We start from the raw sequence: 16,667 nt of genomic DNA on the forward strand, positions 1-16,667 counted from the left end.
CCAATGTCCTGTTCTAACCTCTGAAGGCACCAACCAGACATGCAAATGGTCCGTGCGCATGCAGGTAAACCATTTGCACACACAAAAGATAAATAAATCTAAAACAATTTTAAAGCAATAAAAGGAAGAGGTAATAGTTACTCGCAAAATCGTTTCTCTTCTCTCACTGTACCCAGGTCTTCTTTCCCCATATTAAAGTACTATTTTTTAAAAAGGTTTATTCATTTGGTGGCTGAAGAAGTGGTTAAGAGCATTTATTCCTCTTTTAGAGGACCCATATTCAATCCCCTACACCATGCAGCAGCTCAGGATTTGGTATCCTCTTCTGGACTCCATGTGTACCAGACACACACGCACCATACAAATGGCTTAGATACATGGAAAGACTATATCCAAGAAGGGAAGTACTCGTTTTTCCTTGTGTGTATGTCTGTTTATGCATGAGTTTATGTGTGTCACTTACTGCAGGCCCATAGAAGCCACAGGGTATCACAACTCCTGAAACTAGAATTCTAAGTGACTGGGAGCCACCAGACTTGGGAGCTGGGAACCAAACCCAGATCCTGGGTAAGAGCAGCAAGGGCTCTTTTTTTTTTTTTAAGATTTGTTTTATGCTAAGAGTACACTATAGCTGTCTTCAGACACACCAGAAGAAGGCATTGGAATCCTATTACATATGGCTGTGAGCCACCATGTGGTTGCTGAGAATTGAACTCAGGACCTCTGGAAGAGCAGTCAGTGTAGTCATCTCTCCAGCCCCCAGCAAGTGCTCTTTAGCACTGAGCCAACTCACCAACCCTTTTAAATTTAATTAATATTTTTTTTTGTTTGTTTGTTTTTTTTCGAGACAGGGTTTCTCTGTATAGCCCTGGCTGTCCTGGAACTCACTTTGTAGACCAGGCTGGCCTCAAACTCAGAAATCCGCCTGCCTCTGCCTCCCAAGTGCTGGGATTAAAGACGTGTGCCACCACCGCCCGGCTTTTAATTAATTTTTTGAGACCAAGTATTCCTTGATGGCCTGGAGCTCCATATGTAGTCCAAGCTGGCCTTGAACTCACAGAGATCTGCCTCTCTCTGCTGCCCAAGTACTAGGATTTAAGGCATCTCCCACCTCCCCCAGTCCTCCCCAAGCCAAATTATTACACTGAAGGAAACTGTTTACTCCTTTATTATTTCTGTTTTCTCTTTAAAGACAGGCTTACTATGTAGTTCAGCCTAGTCGGCCTACAAAGTTACCAAGGATCCTCCAGCCTCATTCTCTCGAGTGCTGGGGTTCCAAGTCTGTGTCATGTCCAGTTCTATTTTACTTTTTATTGTGCTCATTAACGGTCTAGAAGAGGAAGTCATTGAAAATGCCACTACCACAAGGCTTACGAGTGCAAATTAGCCAGCTGAACTTTCTCCATCTGAGATACAGTCCGTAAAGAGCCACCATAATACAGGAGAAATTCAGCTATATGGACTCAATTTGCTTCCGGACTTTTTCAAGAGCCTTTCTGTCCAGTTGTCGCTGACGAACGATGACAAGGCAGGCGAAGACTAAAGCTACAGCCACCACGACGCCTTCAAATTTCCAGAATAAGTGTTGTTCCAGTAGAGCCGAACGGCAGCTGAGGGTAGAAAAGGACAGTCACTCCCAGGGAAAGTCAGTTTCTCTTAATTACCGTTCTCCACGGCAGCCCACCCAAAACACTATCTGAAAATAAGAGAAACTAGTTAGTCATGTCTGTAGTCTCTGATGACACAAACAGAGCAGCATTAACCAGTTTGATTGCTTTTTTTTTTTTTTTTTTTCTGATAAAGTTTCACTGGGCGCTGGTGGTGGTGGTCCATGCCTTTAATCCCAGCACTGGGGAGGCAAAGGTAGAGATCTCTGTGAGTTCAAAGCCAGCCTGGACTACACAGCAAGTTCTAGGAGAGCCAGATCCATACAAAGAAACCCTATCTCAAAAATAAAACAAACAAAAAAGTCTCAGGTAGATCAAGCTGGCCTTGAACTCCCAACTCCCCTGCCTCCACTTCCCAAATGTTAGGATTACAAAGTGTACTACCACGCCCAGCTCTTCTTCCTTTTTTAAAAAGTTACATTTGTTTTTTATATTTTGTGTGTGCATACTCATGCCAAGGAAGAGGTTGCCATTGTCCCTGTCTGAAAACACACACAAACACACACACACAACCAGTTAGAAGACAACTTGCTGAAATGAGTTCTATACTTCTAGCATCTGAATTCTGAGGTTCAAACTCAAGTTGCTGTAGATTTATTTAATTTATATGTATGACTGTTTTCATGCATGTATGTATATGTACCATGTGTGTGCTTAATGCCTAAGGAGGCCAAAAGAGGGTGCTGGCAGATACCTGGGAACTGGAGTCAGACCAACTTTGTAGGTGCTGAGAACTGAAACAGGGTTCTCTGCAATAGTGCTAAGTGCCTTTAATCACTGAAGCATCTAATCAGGCTCTCTTAGAAATATGTCTGCCTCTGCCTTCTGAGAGTGCTGAGATGTGTGTTATCACACCTGGCTTTGCTGCTTGCTTACTTGAGAATAGGTACTTATGATATAGCCGTGGCCTACTAAACTGCTCCCCTACATAGACCAGGCTGGTGTTGATCTGAGCCTGCTTCTGCCTCCTGAGAGCTGAGATTCAAGGAATAACCCACCCCACGACCCCAGCACTTTACTAATGGGCTACATTCCCCATGCCCTGACCAAATTATTTGATCAGAGAATCTAACCAATAACATAGTGCTGAAGACTGGGGTTAGGAACTAGGGGTAATTTGGCTCACCTCTCCTCCTCTGCCAAACTACACCAAGACTGGGAGATAGCTTCCTAATATAATAGGATCAGAAGAGGTTATGATAGAACCTAGTGGGGAAACCTCCACTCAATTTCTAATCCAGTGTGCACCCAAAGAATCACGAAAAGGCCTTGATGTAATTGCACGAGGTAGTTTAATGACAGAGCTCCAGACCGACATGCATCCCACACAGGAGATAACGGATGTCGGCCCCGAGGCTCGAAAGCTAGGGGTTTTTATGTGGTAAGGGGCTTAGGAGTGTGGAATTCAGCATAGCGACACACTATTGGCTTATTTAAACATCAGCAGAAAAATTACATGTCCGTGCAGGGTGTCAGAGTTCTGTGAGTTGTTGACACAGTTCAGATAGCCCTGTTATGTCCTCACATTCCTCTTTATCTTATGGTCACGCTGTTCCCAGGAATGTTTTAACTACGGGGCATACCCGGGTTTGTTTTTCTTTTTTCTCAGCCCCAGGCAGCCTCTAGGCTCACAAACAACCACAATTTCTGAGTACTTTATATGACTTACAGGTCTTGAAATTTCATCTTTCTTTCAGTTACCACAGGGTAGAGAAACAACTCGTACCTTCTGAATTCATTCCTCTTAGACGAGCTGCATGTGATTTTTTCCACATACCCTGTAGAACCACACTCAGGTGTTGTTTTCTACGAAAAGAAATATCCAAAAGCACGTTAGGAAGAAGAAAAAAACAGAAGGCCTGCTGTCCAGAAAGAGCCAGAGCTGGCGGACAGACAGCACAGAGCTAATAGATGGTGGAGGTGGTTGGTAGAAGGAGGAACAATTAGGACATAAGGAGAAATTCCAGAATTTATTATGTATTAAAAATTATGGTGAGGCTATGCTGGGGCCTGGCAAACACAGAAGTGGATGTTCACAGTCAGCATTGGATGGAACACAGGGCCCCCAATGGAGGAGCTAGAGAAAGTACCCAAGGAGCTAAAGGGATCTGCAACCCTATAGGTGGAACAACAATATGAACTAACCAGTACCCCCCCGGAGCTCGTGTCTCTAGCTGCATATGAATCAGAAGATGGCCTAGTTAGCCATCAGTGGAAAGAGAGGCCCATCTATGTGGTGGGAAGAGAGAAAGTTGTCCTCTGACTTCGGTGGCACATGACCCACAGAAAACGAATACAATGTTCAAAACCAGCCTGGCCTACATGGTCAGTTGTTCCAGACCAGACAGTGCTATATAGTGAGACACTGTCTCAAAATAAAATAAATAAATAAATAAATAAAATGAGGGCTGGAGATAAGGCTCAGTGGTGAAGAACACTGGTTGCTGGTTGCTCTTAGAGAGGACAGGGTTCCATTCCCAGCACCCACATTGGGACTCAATCTTTTCTGATTCTAGATCTGATGACCTCTTCTGGATTTTTAGGGCATCTCTCACACACACCCCAAATACATATGCAAGCAAGCAAAATACCTATATACATAAAATGAAACAGACAAAAAAAAAGATTTGAACATAACCTAAGAGTCTGGGAAGAAAGAAGGAAGACACATTAATGGCATGCTTTTTGTTTTGTTTTGGTTTGGTTTTGGTTTGGTTTGGTTTTTCGAGACAGGGTTTCTCTATGTAGCCCTCACTCTGTAGACCAGGCTGGCCTCGAACTCAGAAATCCTCCTGCCTCTGCCTCCCAAGTGCTGGGAATAAAGGCGTGCACCACCACTGCCCGGCCATTAATGGAATGCTTACCAAAACAACAAACAACCCAAATACTCACAATCTGGAAGTTAGAACATGGAGTACACTCTTCAGTCACCACAAACTCTTCTGCCAACCAACATGGCGAAGTTGAAGTGCTCACTAAAAGGAGAGAGAGAAAAACGGCCAGCCGAAGACCATTCAAAAAACATTTCTCTCAAAGGCTCTGCCCATCTAGCTTCCCAACACAGTGCTTGCCCTCATTCCATGTGGCACCTTATTTTTCTGTGTTCTGGGTATACTAAAAAGACATTAGAAACAAGCCATAAAGGTACAGGGTTCTCGGGCAATCACCCACCTGATAGCTTCTCCTCGCGCACCGGAGCCTCTGCCTCGCTGCAGGTAGGGGAAGGGGGTAAGAACAACAGTGAGCTCGCAGAAGACAGCGCATACCCACTTTGGACGTCTGTGGATGAAGTGTCCCGGTTTCTGGGGGCGTAGACTATGGGGTTCGCCTGCGATCTCCTTTTCTCTCCCCAGTACCCACTTACCAGAGTTTTAAGGTGAAAGCGCACAGCAGCCAACAGAGGTGGCCGGCCCGGGGGAGGCCACGCCTCCCCGCGCCCGCGAGCATGGAGCGGTCAGGGTCGCACTTGTTGCAGCAGACTTCCCTGAGGTTCCAGCTCCGAGCAGCCAGATGCCAGAGTTCTCAGTCTGGGCCAACTAGAGCGCTTTAGGAACGGCCTCGTGACCACAGCGAGAATAATCCATGCGGGTGTCTTGGCTAGAAGCTCGAGGTCTTTGTGGGGACGCAGGCGTCCGGGAGAAGGGTACGCGGGTCCGGACCTAGTGCCCGTGCCCCTCGGCCTCGGTCTCGGGAGCGGCCATCTTGCTCGCGGAGGCTCCTGGTTCCGGCACTGGCGACGCCGACTCTTCCCGGGTGCTCTCGTCTGTTTGCTGCTGTTGTCGTTCCGGACTCGGTGGCAACTGCATCTCACTGCGTTTGCGCAGGATCACGCGACTCTTCAGCTGGGCGCCGCGCGGCAGTGTGGTCCTTGTAGTGTTTGCAGAGCCGGCGGGACCGGTGGTAGAGGCGATCTCGTTTGTTCTGGGTTCGCTTCTCCCTGATAACACACCTGCTTGTCTGTTTAGAACCAGGAGAGCGGGGAGGAATAAAAGGGGGCCAAATGCCGCTCTGTCTGTACTTGGGTCCTTCATCAAAACTTTGGGCTCACCATTAGGCTCTTGACACCTTTCCCATTTCTGGCTTAACACCCTGGCCAACTTTGGCACGCACCTTGGGTTCCGGAAATCTGATGGGAGGAGAAACTGCATCGCATTTGAAACTTGCTCTTGCATCTTGAAACTTGCGACTCTACGCCAATGAACGGTGTCTGTTTCCCCTTCTGTGAGTGTGAAACTGCTTCGCAGAGCTATTCCTTTGAAAAACCTCAGGAGTTCTCACCTCTCCCTTGCTCCTACAAATAAGGAAATGATCTCAAGGCTAAGAACACAGATTTTTAATATTTATTTGGTTGGTTGGTTGATATTTATTTTTTTATTTTATGTTGCTGTTGTTGTTATTATTATTATTTTGAGGAAGGGTTTCTCTGTGCAGCTCTGTCTGTCCTGGAACTTGTTTTGTAGACCAAGCTGGCTTCAAGACCCGAGAGCTGGGATTAAAGGCCTGTCACCTCTTTACCTGATTAGAGCGTAGAGATTTTAAATTGAAAGTATTATTGGAACTAGATTTAGGAGCTTGTCAGCGACTCGATTGGTGGTGTGGTGGCTCAAGCCTTTAGTCCTAGTACTCAGGAGGTAGGTAGAGTTTGAGACCAGCCTTGTCAACATAGCAAGTTTCAGGCCAGCCAGAATTAGATGATGACAGAATTGAATTTCTGTCCAGAAAGAAACAAAGAAAGGAAGAAAGAAAAAAAAAAGTAAGAAGAAAGAGAGAAAAAAAAAAATCTGTTCTTCTGAAGAGGTGACTCAGTAGTTAAGAGCCTAGATGTTCTTCCAGAGGATCCAGGTTTGATTTCCAGCGCCCACAGGGACTCACAGCTACAGTTAGTTGCAGGAGATCGCACACACTCTTTTGTACACCACAGGTACCAGGCATGCACAGGATGTACACCAAAGCGTGCGCACACACACACATGAAATAATTTTTTTTTTAATAAAAAAATTCTTCCCTGGGATGTGACTAAGATGTTAATCTTGCTGGGCATGGTGGCACAGCCCTTGAATGCCAGCACTCAGGGGGCAGAGGCAGGTAGATCTTTGAATTTGAAGCCAGCCTGGTCTACAGAGTAAGTTCCAGGACCACTAGGACTAATCAGAGAAACCATGTTTAGAAAAACAAAACAAGAAGCTGGTATTTTCCTTGGGGGTCACTGTCTTTTTGCTGCTTGAATTTAAGGCAGGGTCTTAATGTGGAGCACTGGTTGCCCTTCAGCCTGTAGCAGTTCTGCCTTTGCCTCCTAAATGGCGACTCCAGAGTAAACGAGACCCTATCTCAAAAACTAAGTAAATCAATGAAGTAAAAAGAGATAAATAGGGCTGGAGAGATGGCTCAGCAGCTAAGAGCACTGACTGGTCTTCCAGAGGTCCTGAGTTCAAATCCCAGCAACCACATGGTGGCTCACAACCGCCCGTAGTGAAATCTGATGCCCTCTTCTGGTGTGTCTGAAGTCAGCTACAGTGTACTTAAGATATAATAAATAAACCGGTCGTGGTGGCGCACGCCTTTAATCCCAGCACTCGGGAGGCAGAGGCAGGTGGATTTCTGAGTTCGAGGCCAGCCTGGTCTACAAAGTGAGCTCCAGGACAGCCAGGGCTATACAGAGAAACCCTGTCTCGAAAAACAAAAAAAAAATAAAATAATAAAATAAAATAATAATAATAATAAATAAATATTTTAACAAATAAATAAATAAAAAGAGATAAATAATCCCAGATTTGAGGTAGACCAAATGTGCCAAAGTTTATCTAGAGCCTAGCGTTAGTGGCACATTCCTTTATTTCCAGCATTTGGAAGGCAGAGGCAAGTGGGTCTCTGAGTTCAAGGCTAGCCTCCTCTACAGAGCAAATTCCAAGACAGCCAGAGATGCACAGAGAAACCTTGTTGGAAGGGAGGGAAGGAAGGAGAGGAGAGGGAGAGAGGGAGGAAGGAAGGAAGGAAGGAAGGAAGGGAGGGAAGGAGGGAGGGACTTTACTGAGGCAGTATCTCACAGGGCCACAGCTGTGTCATTTTGGAAGTTAATCTGATTTTCTGTGTTACTCAGAAAAGTGTGGCTGTCCCTTTTCTATCTCTGTTTTAAGCATGTTTTCTCAAATACTTTGGACATCTTACTTTTCCTAAAGCTCCTGTCCCCACCATGTGGCAGCTTGTCCATGCAGACTCAAACAAAAGAGCATTTCCGCCCTACGCTGAATCTTACAGCACTGTCTGCCCCAGGAAACATTTAACCCTAATAAAATTGCCCTTGAACTTAAGGGGAAGCAGGCAAGTTTTCCCCCATAAGTGAGAGCTCTGTCTCAAAAATCTTTATGTTGTGTGGGTTCATGTGAGTGCTTTTGTGCCTCCGTGTGCTTGTGGAGGTCCAGGAACAACTTTCTAGAAGTTTCTTTTTAGCTTAGGGCAGGATCTTTTTCCCGAGCTATGTTCTTCCTAGCAATTCTCCTGTTTCCACATCCCACCTCCTCTAGGAGTGCTGTGGTTGTAGATGTGACTCAGCACCTGGCTCTTTACAAGGTTGGGCCAGCCTGTGCCCTCCGACCCTATGTCTTGTCTGAAATTCATGTTATGAGGCTTCCTGGCTGACACTTTACCCATCTTCTGAGCAGTTCATTTTGTTTATTGAAGGCCACATATCATTGTGTAGTGCAGGCTGAGATAAACGGATGAGGTATGGGATTCACATGGATGAGACAAGACTAAGCCATGTCAGGAAACAGTCTCAAAGAGGACAATAAAAGAGAGTGAAAGAGGGTAAAATACAGTCAGGGTCAGTGTATCCAGCCTGAACTTACTGATTTTTGTGCGTCTATAGGATTTTCTCCTTTATTTTTCAGGAATTAAATATTGTTTATGTCACAGCACTTGGGAGGCAGGAGGACCACTGCAAGTTCAAGGCCAGCCTGATCTACATTGTGAGACCTCATGTGGTAGTCTGAATGAGAACAGCCTCTGTAAGCACATATATTTGACTGATTGGTCTCTAGTTGTTAGAACATTTTGGTAAGGATTAGGGGGTGTGGCCTAGGTGTGTCATTGGGGATGGCTTTGAGGTTTCAAAAGCCACACTATGTCCAGTTAGCTTTCTCTGCCTTGTGCTTGTGAATCATCACACAGACCTCACTGCTACTGCTCTAGAGCCATTCCTGCCTGCTTGTTTCCATGTTCCCTACCTTGATGGCCACGGACTCCCAACACTCTGAAACTGCAAGCAAGCCACTAATGAACTCAAATTCTTTTTTTTTTTTTTTTGGTTTTTCAAGACAGGGTTTCTCTGTATAGCCCTGGCTATACCACCCGGCGAACTCAAATTCTCAAGTTGCCTTGGTCAAGATGTGCAACTGGACTTTTGGCTACTTTGTGGGTTCTTTTTCTTACATCCTCACCCACCCCTCTTCTGCCCTTTCAACCTCTAACACTAGGTAAGAGAAATGAAAGGATAGAGGGGCAAGGGGACAACAATATGATACTGTTAGACTACTTCCTGTAATTAGGGGCATCAAGTTCCTTGAAGCAAGTTTGATCTTCACTATTGTTATATCTAATTTCTTATCTCTTAATAGTGTCTAAGCACCAGCTGGCCAACAGCCTCTTGATTGGGGCTCTAGCATTTACATATCCTCTGAAAAGTCCCAGAATTCCAAATATCACACACCGGCAAAAACCATCTGCAGCTGGCAAAATCACACCCCTGCTAGAGCTCGAGGCAAATCATAGGCAGCTGCTGTGAAGCTGCCTCATAGCCCACACCTGGGATTAAAACAAAAACATCCTTATAATATTTCTGTGTTTTTAAAGAAACCAAAATTCTCACTACAATGGTCTCTTCACGGCAGTAGAAAAGTAACAAAGATACCCAGTTGCAGGAAATCAAAAAGAGGAGAGATGAAGACAGCTCAACAGGGAAACGTCTTGGCCATGCAAGCCTGATCACCTGAGTCTAGTCCTCGGGAGGAGCAAGCTGGTCCCCAGGAGCTGGCTCCCACATTTAAACATGCAGTCATCTAACAATAACAGAAATAAACATTTATATTTTTTTTAGACAAGTCTTGCTATTATAGTCCTAGATGGCCTGAAATTCACAGAGATCCGCCTACTTCTGCTTTCTGAGTACTGGGATTAAAGGCCTGAGCCACCATGCTTGGCAAAAACAAAACAAAACAACAACAAACAAACAAACAAACAAAAAAACCCAAGAAGAGCCATTTTTCTTTTAAAAGTTCGTCTACTTCTCTGTCTACCTGTGCCATCCAGAAGCTGTTCAGTGTTTAGTGATTATTGTCTGGTACAAAGCAAAGGCTCAGTAAATACAAGCAAGTCAATCTCTCCTGTCTCTCTTCCCTTTCTTTTTCTTCCTGTTTGTTTGTTTGTTTGTTTCGAGACAGGGTTTCTCTGTGTAGCCCTGGCTATCCTGGAACTCACTCTGTAGACCAGGCTGGCCTCGAACTCAGAAATCTGCCTGCCTCTGCCTCCCAAGTGCTGGGAATAAAGGCGTGCGCCATCACTGCCTGGCCCCTCCTTTCAAATTGTGAAAAAAAGGTTGTTTGTAACAAAAGATGACAAGCCCATGATTGGCCAATATTTCCTAAGTCTCACCCACCGTATAAAAGACTCTTTACTGTAGTAAAGTGATACCAAATCTCCTTACTCTTCTCTACCTGGTAAAGCTTTGTTTCCAAAGTCTTGCTGCGTCCCCAATACCGACCCGCACTCGCAGCTGACCCTTTCCCTCTTTCTCTCATTTCCTTTTTTGGAGATTCATTTGAAACTCGTCAATCATTTTTTTTTTGTTTGTTTGTTTGTTTTGTTTTTTTTGGGGTGTTTTTTTTTGAGACAGTTTCTCTGTATAGCCCCGGCTGTCCTGGAACTCATTTTGTAGACCAGGCTGGCCTGGAACTCAGAAATCTGCCTGCCTCTGCCTCCCAAGTGTTGGGATTAAAGGCGTGCGCCACCACGCCCAGCCTCATCAATCTTAAAAGATTCTGAAGCTGAGCTCCCAGCAGAGGTGAGGCCAAGTCAGTCACCTCTTGACACTGGAACAAAACCTAAGTGAACTTTCAGTTTGGGTTGCTGCCCACTGTTTTTTTACAAAAAGAAATCAGCTTGCCAGGTTACTCTCACCTTGTTCATGTATTTCTTTGTGCAACACTGAGAATACTCTAACAAAAGCAGCTAACAGTGCCCAACACCTAAGTTGACTACATCAGAATCAAAGATGTCCCACATCTCCTTGGATAAACCATACTAAGTGCTGCTGTTTACTGAAGCCTGGTTCAAATCCTTTGTCTTTGGGTTACTGTGTGCTTAACGCAAGGTTCCGTCCACTCTTGTAGTCCTTGGGAACCCACAGTGGAAACAGGATGTCCGTCCTTCAGGCTGCCCCATGCTGTTTTCATCACTGGTGAGAGTTGGGGCAAGGAAGGGGAACCCAGCCACATTCAGGTGAACCAATATCTTGACGTGACAAAAATAGGATTTGCGTGAAGAGCAATTCTGACAATAATGAAAGTAATGCAAATGGGACATTCATGCAAAACAGTGGCCTTTAATACTAACAAAGACCTTGTAGAGTGAGGGACCCTCAGAGTAGTGCTGAGCCAGCCTCTCAGGACCCTAACCCTGAACCAGGAACGGAGAGATCAGCATGTTGACATTAATGTTGGACTGTCCAAGACCTGAGCCATTCATTTCTTCTTCCTTTCCTCTTCTCAAATCCCTTCTGTTCACCTTTCACATCCTTGGTTCCTCCCCCTCCTTTCCCTGCCCCTTTCTTCTGTCCCATCCTCGCCTTCGCCATCTCCTTATTCCCCTCATCTCCCCCTTGAGGTGCCACCACAGTTCTCCCATCTGCAATCCCTCAGTCCGACTCCCTCAGGTCTAGCCTCCAGGTTCAGGGTGAATAGGAGGCAAGAAATGCTCTCAGCCTAACAAGCACTTGTTGTTGTTCTTCTTGTCAGATGTTTTTAGGTCGGTGCTTGAGGGCTTACTGTTGGTTCCCTAGAATTAGGAAGGTAGAAAGATCAGGTGTGTGAAGGGCTGGTGGAAGAATTGTCTATAAACTCAGGGCCCCCCACCCCCACCTTTTCCCACCCCCTCATCCCTTAACCCTACCCCCACTTTATGGGAAATCTTTGGCATTGTTCCTCCTCCTCAATCGTCTTTTTTTAATGAGACAAGGTTTCTTTGTGTAGCCCTGGCTGTCTAGACACTCCTGCTGTAGACCAGGCTGACCTTGACCTCAGAGATCAGCCTGCCTCGGCCTCCCTAGTGCTGGCATTAAAGGTGTTCTCCAGGGCTGGAGAGATGGCTCAGCGATTAAGAGCACTGACTGCTCTTCTGAAGGTTTTGAGTTCAAATCCCAGCAACCACATGGTGGCTTACAACCATCCTTAATGAGATCTGATGCCCTCTTCTGGTGTGTCTGAAGACAGCTACAGTACTTAGATATAATAGACAGTACTTAGATATAATAATAAAGACATAATATAATAATGAAGACAGTACTTAGATATAATAATAAAGAAATCTAAAAAAAAAAAGGTGTTCTCCACAGGTACTTTTGAGTTTAGACAGAGAAGTGGAGGATGAACATGAACTCCTGGTCCTTCTGCCAGCACCTCTCGGTGCTGGGACCATAGGTGTGCAGTACCACACTCCACTTCAGTTCTTGCAGACACGCGCAGTGGTACTCAGCCGAGTAGAACCAACTCACCGATCTCCTGCCTCCTGTCTTGAGCAAGATGTCACGGGCCAGGGAACTGAAAGCCTAAAGGGGAAACTGGTCAGCCCAGGTTGAAGGAGGGGATGAAACTATTAGTATCTTTTATCTCTCGGAGGATGGCTCTCACCTCATCCACATTCACACTGGATTTGGCACTCGTCTCAAAAAATCGGATTCTGTGCTCTCGAGCCAACTGTAGGGGATGAGGTAGGAAGGAGAGCGCTGGATAAAGGCAGAAGCAAAGCACTCAGCAATGCTTCCTCCTCACTTGGGTCTCCCAGCCCTGCAGTAAACAGCCCAGCCTCACTCACCTTCTCCGCCTGCTCTCTCTGCACCTGCCGCTTGGCCTCCATGTCACACTTGTTTCCCAGCAGGAGGCGCTCCACTCCCGCAGAGGCATTCTGAAGACAGCAAAACAAGCAGAAGGTAGAGCTTTCTTTAGAAAGCTGAGGCAGGAGGATTGCTGTGAGCTCAAGACCTGTTAAGTTTCACACCAGCTGGGGCTACTACAGAGTGAGAGACCCTGTCTCAAGAAGAAAACAAAAACAAGCTAGGCAGTGGTGGCGCATGCCTTTAATCCCAGCACTTGGGAGGCAGAGGCAGGCTGATTTCTGAGTTCGAGGTCAGCCTGATCTGCAGAGTGAATTCCAGGACAGTCAGGGCTACACAGAGAAACCCTGTCTCAAAACAAAACAAAACAAAACCCAAAAACAAACAAGCAAACAAAAAACCAAAGGATGGTTTGGGGCAGGAGAAGGCTCAGCAGTTAGAAGCACTGGGTGTTCTTCCAGAGAACCTGGGTTCAACTGGTGGCTCAAAACCATCTGTCACTCCAGTCCTAGGAGTCCACTACCCTCTTCTGACTTATGAGGGCACCACCAGGCTCTTGGCACAGATGTACACACAGGCAAAACACCCACACACATAAAATTAAACCTGAAGTCTGCCCATTCTAACACCCCAACACCCTTCAGGGGCTACTTTGTTCCCTTATTTCTTTTGGAGGTATCTTACCTCTTTGATGCTTTTCATCCAGTTCTGAATATTCTCGAAGGATTTCTCATCTGTGATGTCATATACGAGGATAATGCCCTAAGGGATGGCAAAGTTCACCTTGGCCCATATCTGTTGACCTCTAAGTGACCATCCAAGTCTGGTCCATGGGTCTAAGCACAGGCAACATGGGGCTATCTGTAATGTGCTCTGTGCCCTCCTTCTTTATCCCTGCATGCTCACAACCCTCTGTGCTCATGAAGCTATGACTTTAGCCCATGTCCGGACCCACACCTCATACCATGGCTCCACGGTAATAGGCGGTAGTTATTGTCTTGAATCGTTCTTGGCCAGCAGTGTCCCTGAAGCAAAAGTTTTCACAGAGTGAGACAGAAGCAAGAAGTCTCCAAGGGGGGAGTCTTTTCCTAAGGACTCAACTTTTGCAACACTGGAGGTGGAGGCTGAAAGGAAAAGACTCAGGAAACCGTGAAGGGGAACGGGAGAAGGACGGTTGGGTTGCTATTCAGAGGCTCCAGGCCTGGGAAACAGGATGTCTCCTGTTTACTCAGAGATGCCAAGTGCCATCTTAAGTATCACCTTATGTGTGTGTGTGTCATCCTAGCTGGCCCTCACTGTATCACTGTGAGGCATGGCTCACTGTCCCCAGTTTTTATAAATGCAGCAAATGCTCGGAGGGAGGCTGGGTAACTAATGAAGGCCATGCAGAAGGGAAGGGGCAGCACCAGGGTTGAGACCCTATCTGCTGCTGCTTATCTGTCACACAAGAATGCTTCAGAAAAACCTCATAGTGCCTCAGTGTCCATGGTGTCTCCAGCCTCCTTGAGACAGTCAGGCTACATCTCTGTATGTGAGCTGTGCTGGAGAGAACTTTTACATTTATTATTATTGTGTGTACACGTGTGTGTGTGTGTGTGTGTGTGTGTGTGTGTTTCAAATAGGGTCTCTCTACATAGCCCTGGCTGTTCTAGAACACACCCTGTAGACCAGGCTGACCTCAAACTCACAGAGATCACTTGCCTCTGTTTCTGGAGTGCTGGGACTCAAAGCATGTCCTAGCGTTTACACCCAGGTAGCTCTCTAAAATTTATTGAGAGCAATAGACTGGGAGTCAAATTTGTAATTCTACAACTTGTCTTTTAATCACTTAGAACCTGTTTCTACATCGTAGCTCAAAAGACATTTGTTTTCAAGTCCAGAGAATGCTCTGGGTGAGGAAAAGACACAAACAAACTGAAAGTGGGCCACCAGGAAGAGAGATGCAAGGCCAGCTGATAGCTGACTAAGCAAAATGGATAAATTAGGAGATGTACTGGATCAGGGGGAGAGGGGGGGTGAAGGAAAGAAAGCAAAACAGAAAGACCAACATGGTGCCCCATGCCTGTAACACCAGGACACAGGACATGGGAACTAATAAAGGGCTTTCTTTCTCAGCTACATTAGTGAGTTCCAGGCCCTCCTGGGCTGCATGAGACTTTGTCTAAAAAACAAAACAAAACACCCCCAAACCACAAACTAAACTGAAGAGAGAAAAGGTAAGGAAGAAGAAGGGGGAGGGGTGGGGGAGGGGTGGGGGTGGGTCAAAGGGCAGTCTGGCTGGGGACTGGGCAGCTCACTCACCACACTTGCAGTTTGATCCTCTTCCCCTCTATGTCCACGGTTCGGATCTTGAAATCAATTCCTGGGGTGAAGGGTGTGAAGGCAGGTAAGCATGTGTGGAAAGTATGGTGGGGGAGAGTGGGGGGCTGCACCAGTAACTGCTGGTACTCAGGCACTCGAGGTAGTGACCTTGCTGGATGTGGAGCCAGGAGGGAGAGCTTTTCCACAGCTTTATTCCTATGGTAAGCATTACTGTTTCTCCTCAGATTTCACGACGTTTTGGAGAAAAGTTATGAAACTCTTCAGCTGGGTTAAAAGCATGCCATCTGACAACTTTCCCTTCCATCTCTACCTCACCTTCCCATCCCTCTTCCCCCTCCTCCCCGAAAAGACACTACTGGTCCTCCACCCGCCCTGCTAGCCCTTCAGGGTAGAGAGGAATGAGAGGGCAGCTGATTGAGTCTATGTGAATTAACTAGTGAGCTAAGCTTGGAAGTGACGGGGGTGGGGGGTGGGGGGGCGGGGGGGTGGGAGAAGTTCCCTAAGAATCCTCTGGAGAATTAGGAGAGGGAAGGAGGGAAGGAGGGAGGGAGGGAGGAAGAGAGAGAGAGAGAGAGAGAGAGAGAGAGAGAGAGAGAGAGAGAGAGAGAGAGAGAGAAAGTTTCCTTTTTGTCAGTAGAGGAGATAAGATTCTCAGTCAAGAGATGAAGAAAGATAAAGAGGGGAGGGGAGGGGGAGGAGGGAAAAGGATGTTCTTACTGGAAGTCTGCGTAAGTCTCCCAGCTACTTAGGAGGCTCCAGAAAGAAGGATGGGTGCGGAAGCTAACTCAGAGACCCCAAAGTGCCCCGGCGTCCACCATCCTCACTCCCACAGCACACCCAGCCACTCTCTGCAGTACCTTGCTGAGGGTAGGGAGGCTAAAAAAGATGATTTGAAGGTGGGGCAGATCCTGCGGGAAGTTTGAAGCCCAGTGGGTCAGTAAGAGGCCAACAGAATTGGGAAGCAGGGAAAAGAGAAATTGTGAAGAGTGGACCTAGAGCGTCTAGGTGCAGTGATGGGGTGAAGAAGGAAGCAGATGGAAATGACAATAACCCGTGTGGATTTGGAGAGACTAGGGAGACAGTACCAAGAGACGGAGTGGGTGGCAGCAACTGGGGCTACCTGGAAACCTCAAAAAGGTTTGAGGTTTTGAGTGTTATTCAGGGACATTATGGAGGATGGGTCTGGGGCAGGGGTCGACAGACTGGAAATTAGTGGTTTTCGCTAAGGGGATCAAAAAAGTAGGTTCCTTAGTCTTTCAGGAGCCGGTGTATGAGGGTGGGCGGGGGGTGGGGTGGGTCTGGGGTCTGGGATACAGCCTGTGGGCTCACCGATGGTGGAGATGTAAGTGCTGTTGAAGTTGTCCTCTGCAAACCGAATGATCAGACAAGTCTTGCCCACCCCCGAGTCCCCGATGAGCAGCAACTTGAAGAGGTGGTCGTAGGCTTTGGCCATGGCGGACACTGGGGGCGCCGGGGGAGGGGTCGGGAAGAGCCAACACTGGTAGGCGGGATCCGAGGGTTGGCAGGCAGAAACCGCCGGAGTCCCAGCCAGGAAGTTTTCCTCCCTCTCCGCCCAG

At 46.8% G+C, this 16,667-nt stretch overlaps 2 protein-coding genes across 2 annotated transcripts; both read right to left on the minus strand.

Annotated features, from left to right (window-relative positions):
* Positions 1-1,152: 1,152 nt before the first annotated feature.
* Positions 1,153-5,486, minus strand: Jtb (jumping translocation breakpoint). Its single transcript, XM_021158417.3, has 5 exons — positions 5,032-5,486; positions 4,839-4,876; positions 4,560-4,642; positions 3,394-3,473; positions 1,153-1,610 (listed from the first exon to the last, which is right to left on the minus strand). Exons 1-5 carry the CDS (start codon positions 5,112-5,114, stop codon positions 1,454-1,456), a joined length of 441 nt encoding a protein of 146 aa, XP_021014076.1. The 5' UTR covers positions 5,115-5,486; the 3' UTR covers positions 1,153-1,453.
* A 5,756-nt stretch (positions 5,487-11,242) lies between these two features.
* On the minus strand, positions 11,243-16,667 carry Rab13 (RAB13, member RAS oncogene family). The gene is made up of 8 exons (XM_021158101.3): positions 16,420-16,667; positions 15,070-15,130; positions 13,733-13,793; positions 13,453-13,530; positions 12,750-12,839; positions 12,566-12,631; positions 12,430-12,483; positions 11,243-11,714 (listed from the first exon to the last, which is right to left on the minus strand). The coding sequence occupies exons 1-8, from the start codon at positions 16,541-16,543 to the stop codon at positions 11,637-11,639; spliced, it is 612 nt and encodes a 203-aa protein (XP_021013760.1). The 5' UTR covers positions 16,544-16,667; the 3' UTR covers positions 11,243-11,636.

This window comes from Mus caroli, unplaced genomic scaffold (genome assembly GCF_978045245.1).
Source record: "Mus caroli unplaced genomic scaffold, Mus_caroli_1 scaffold_3, whole genome shotgun sequence".
In the NCBI taxonomy this organism is placed as follows: domain Eukaryota; kingdom Metazoa; phylum Chordata; class Mammalia; order Rodentia; family Muridae; genus Mus; species Mus caroli.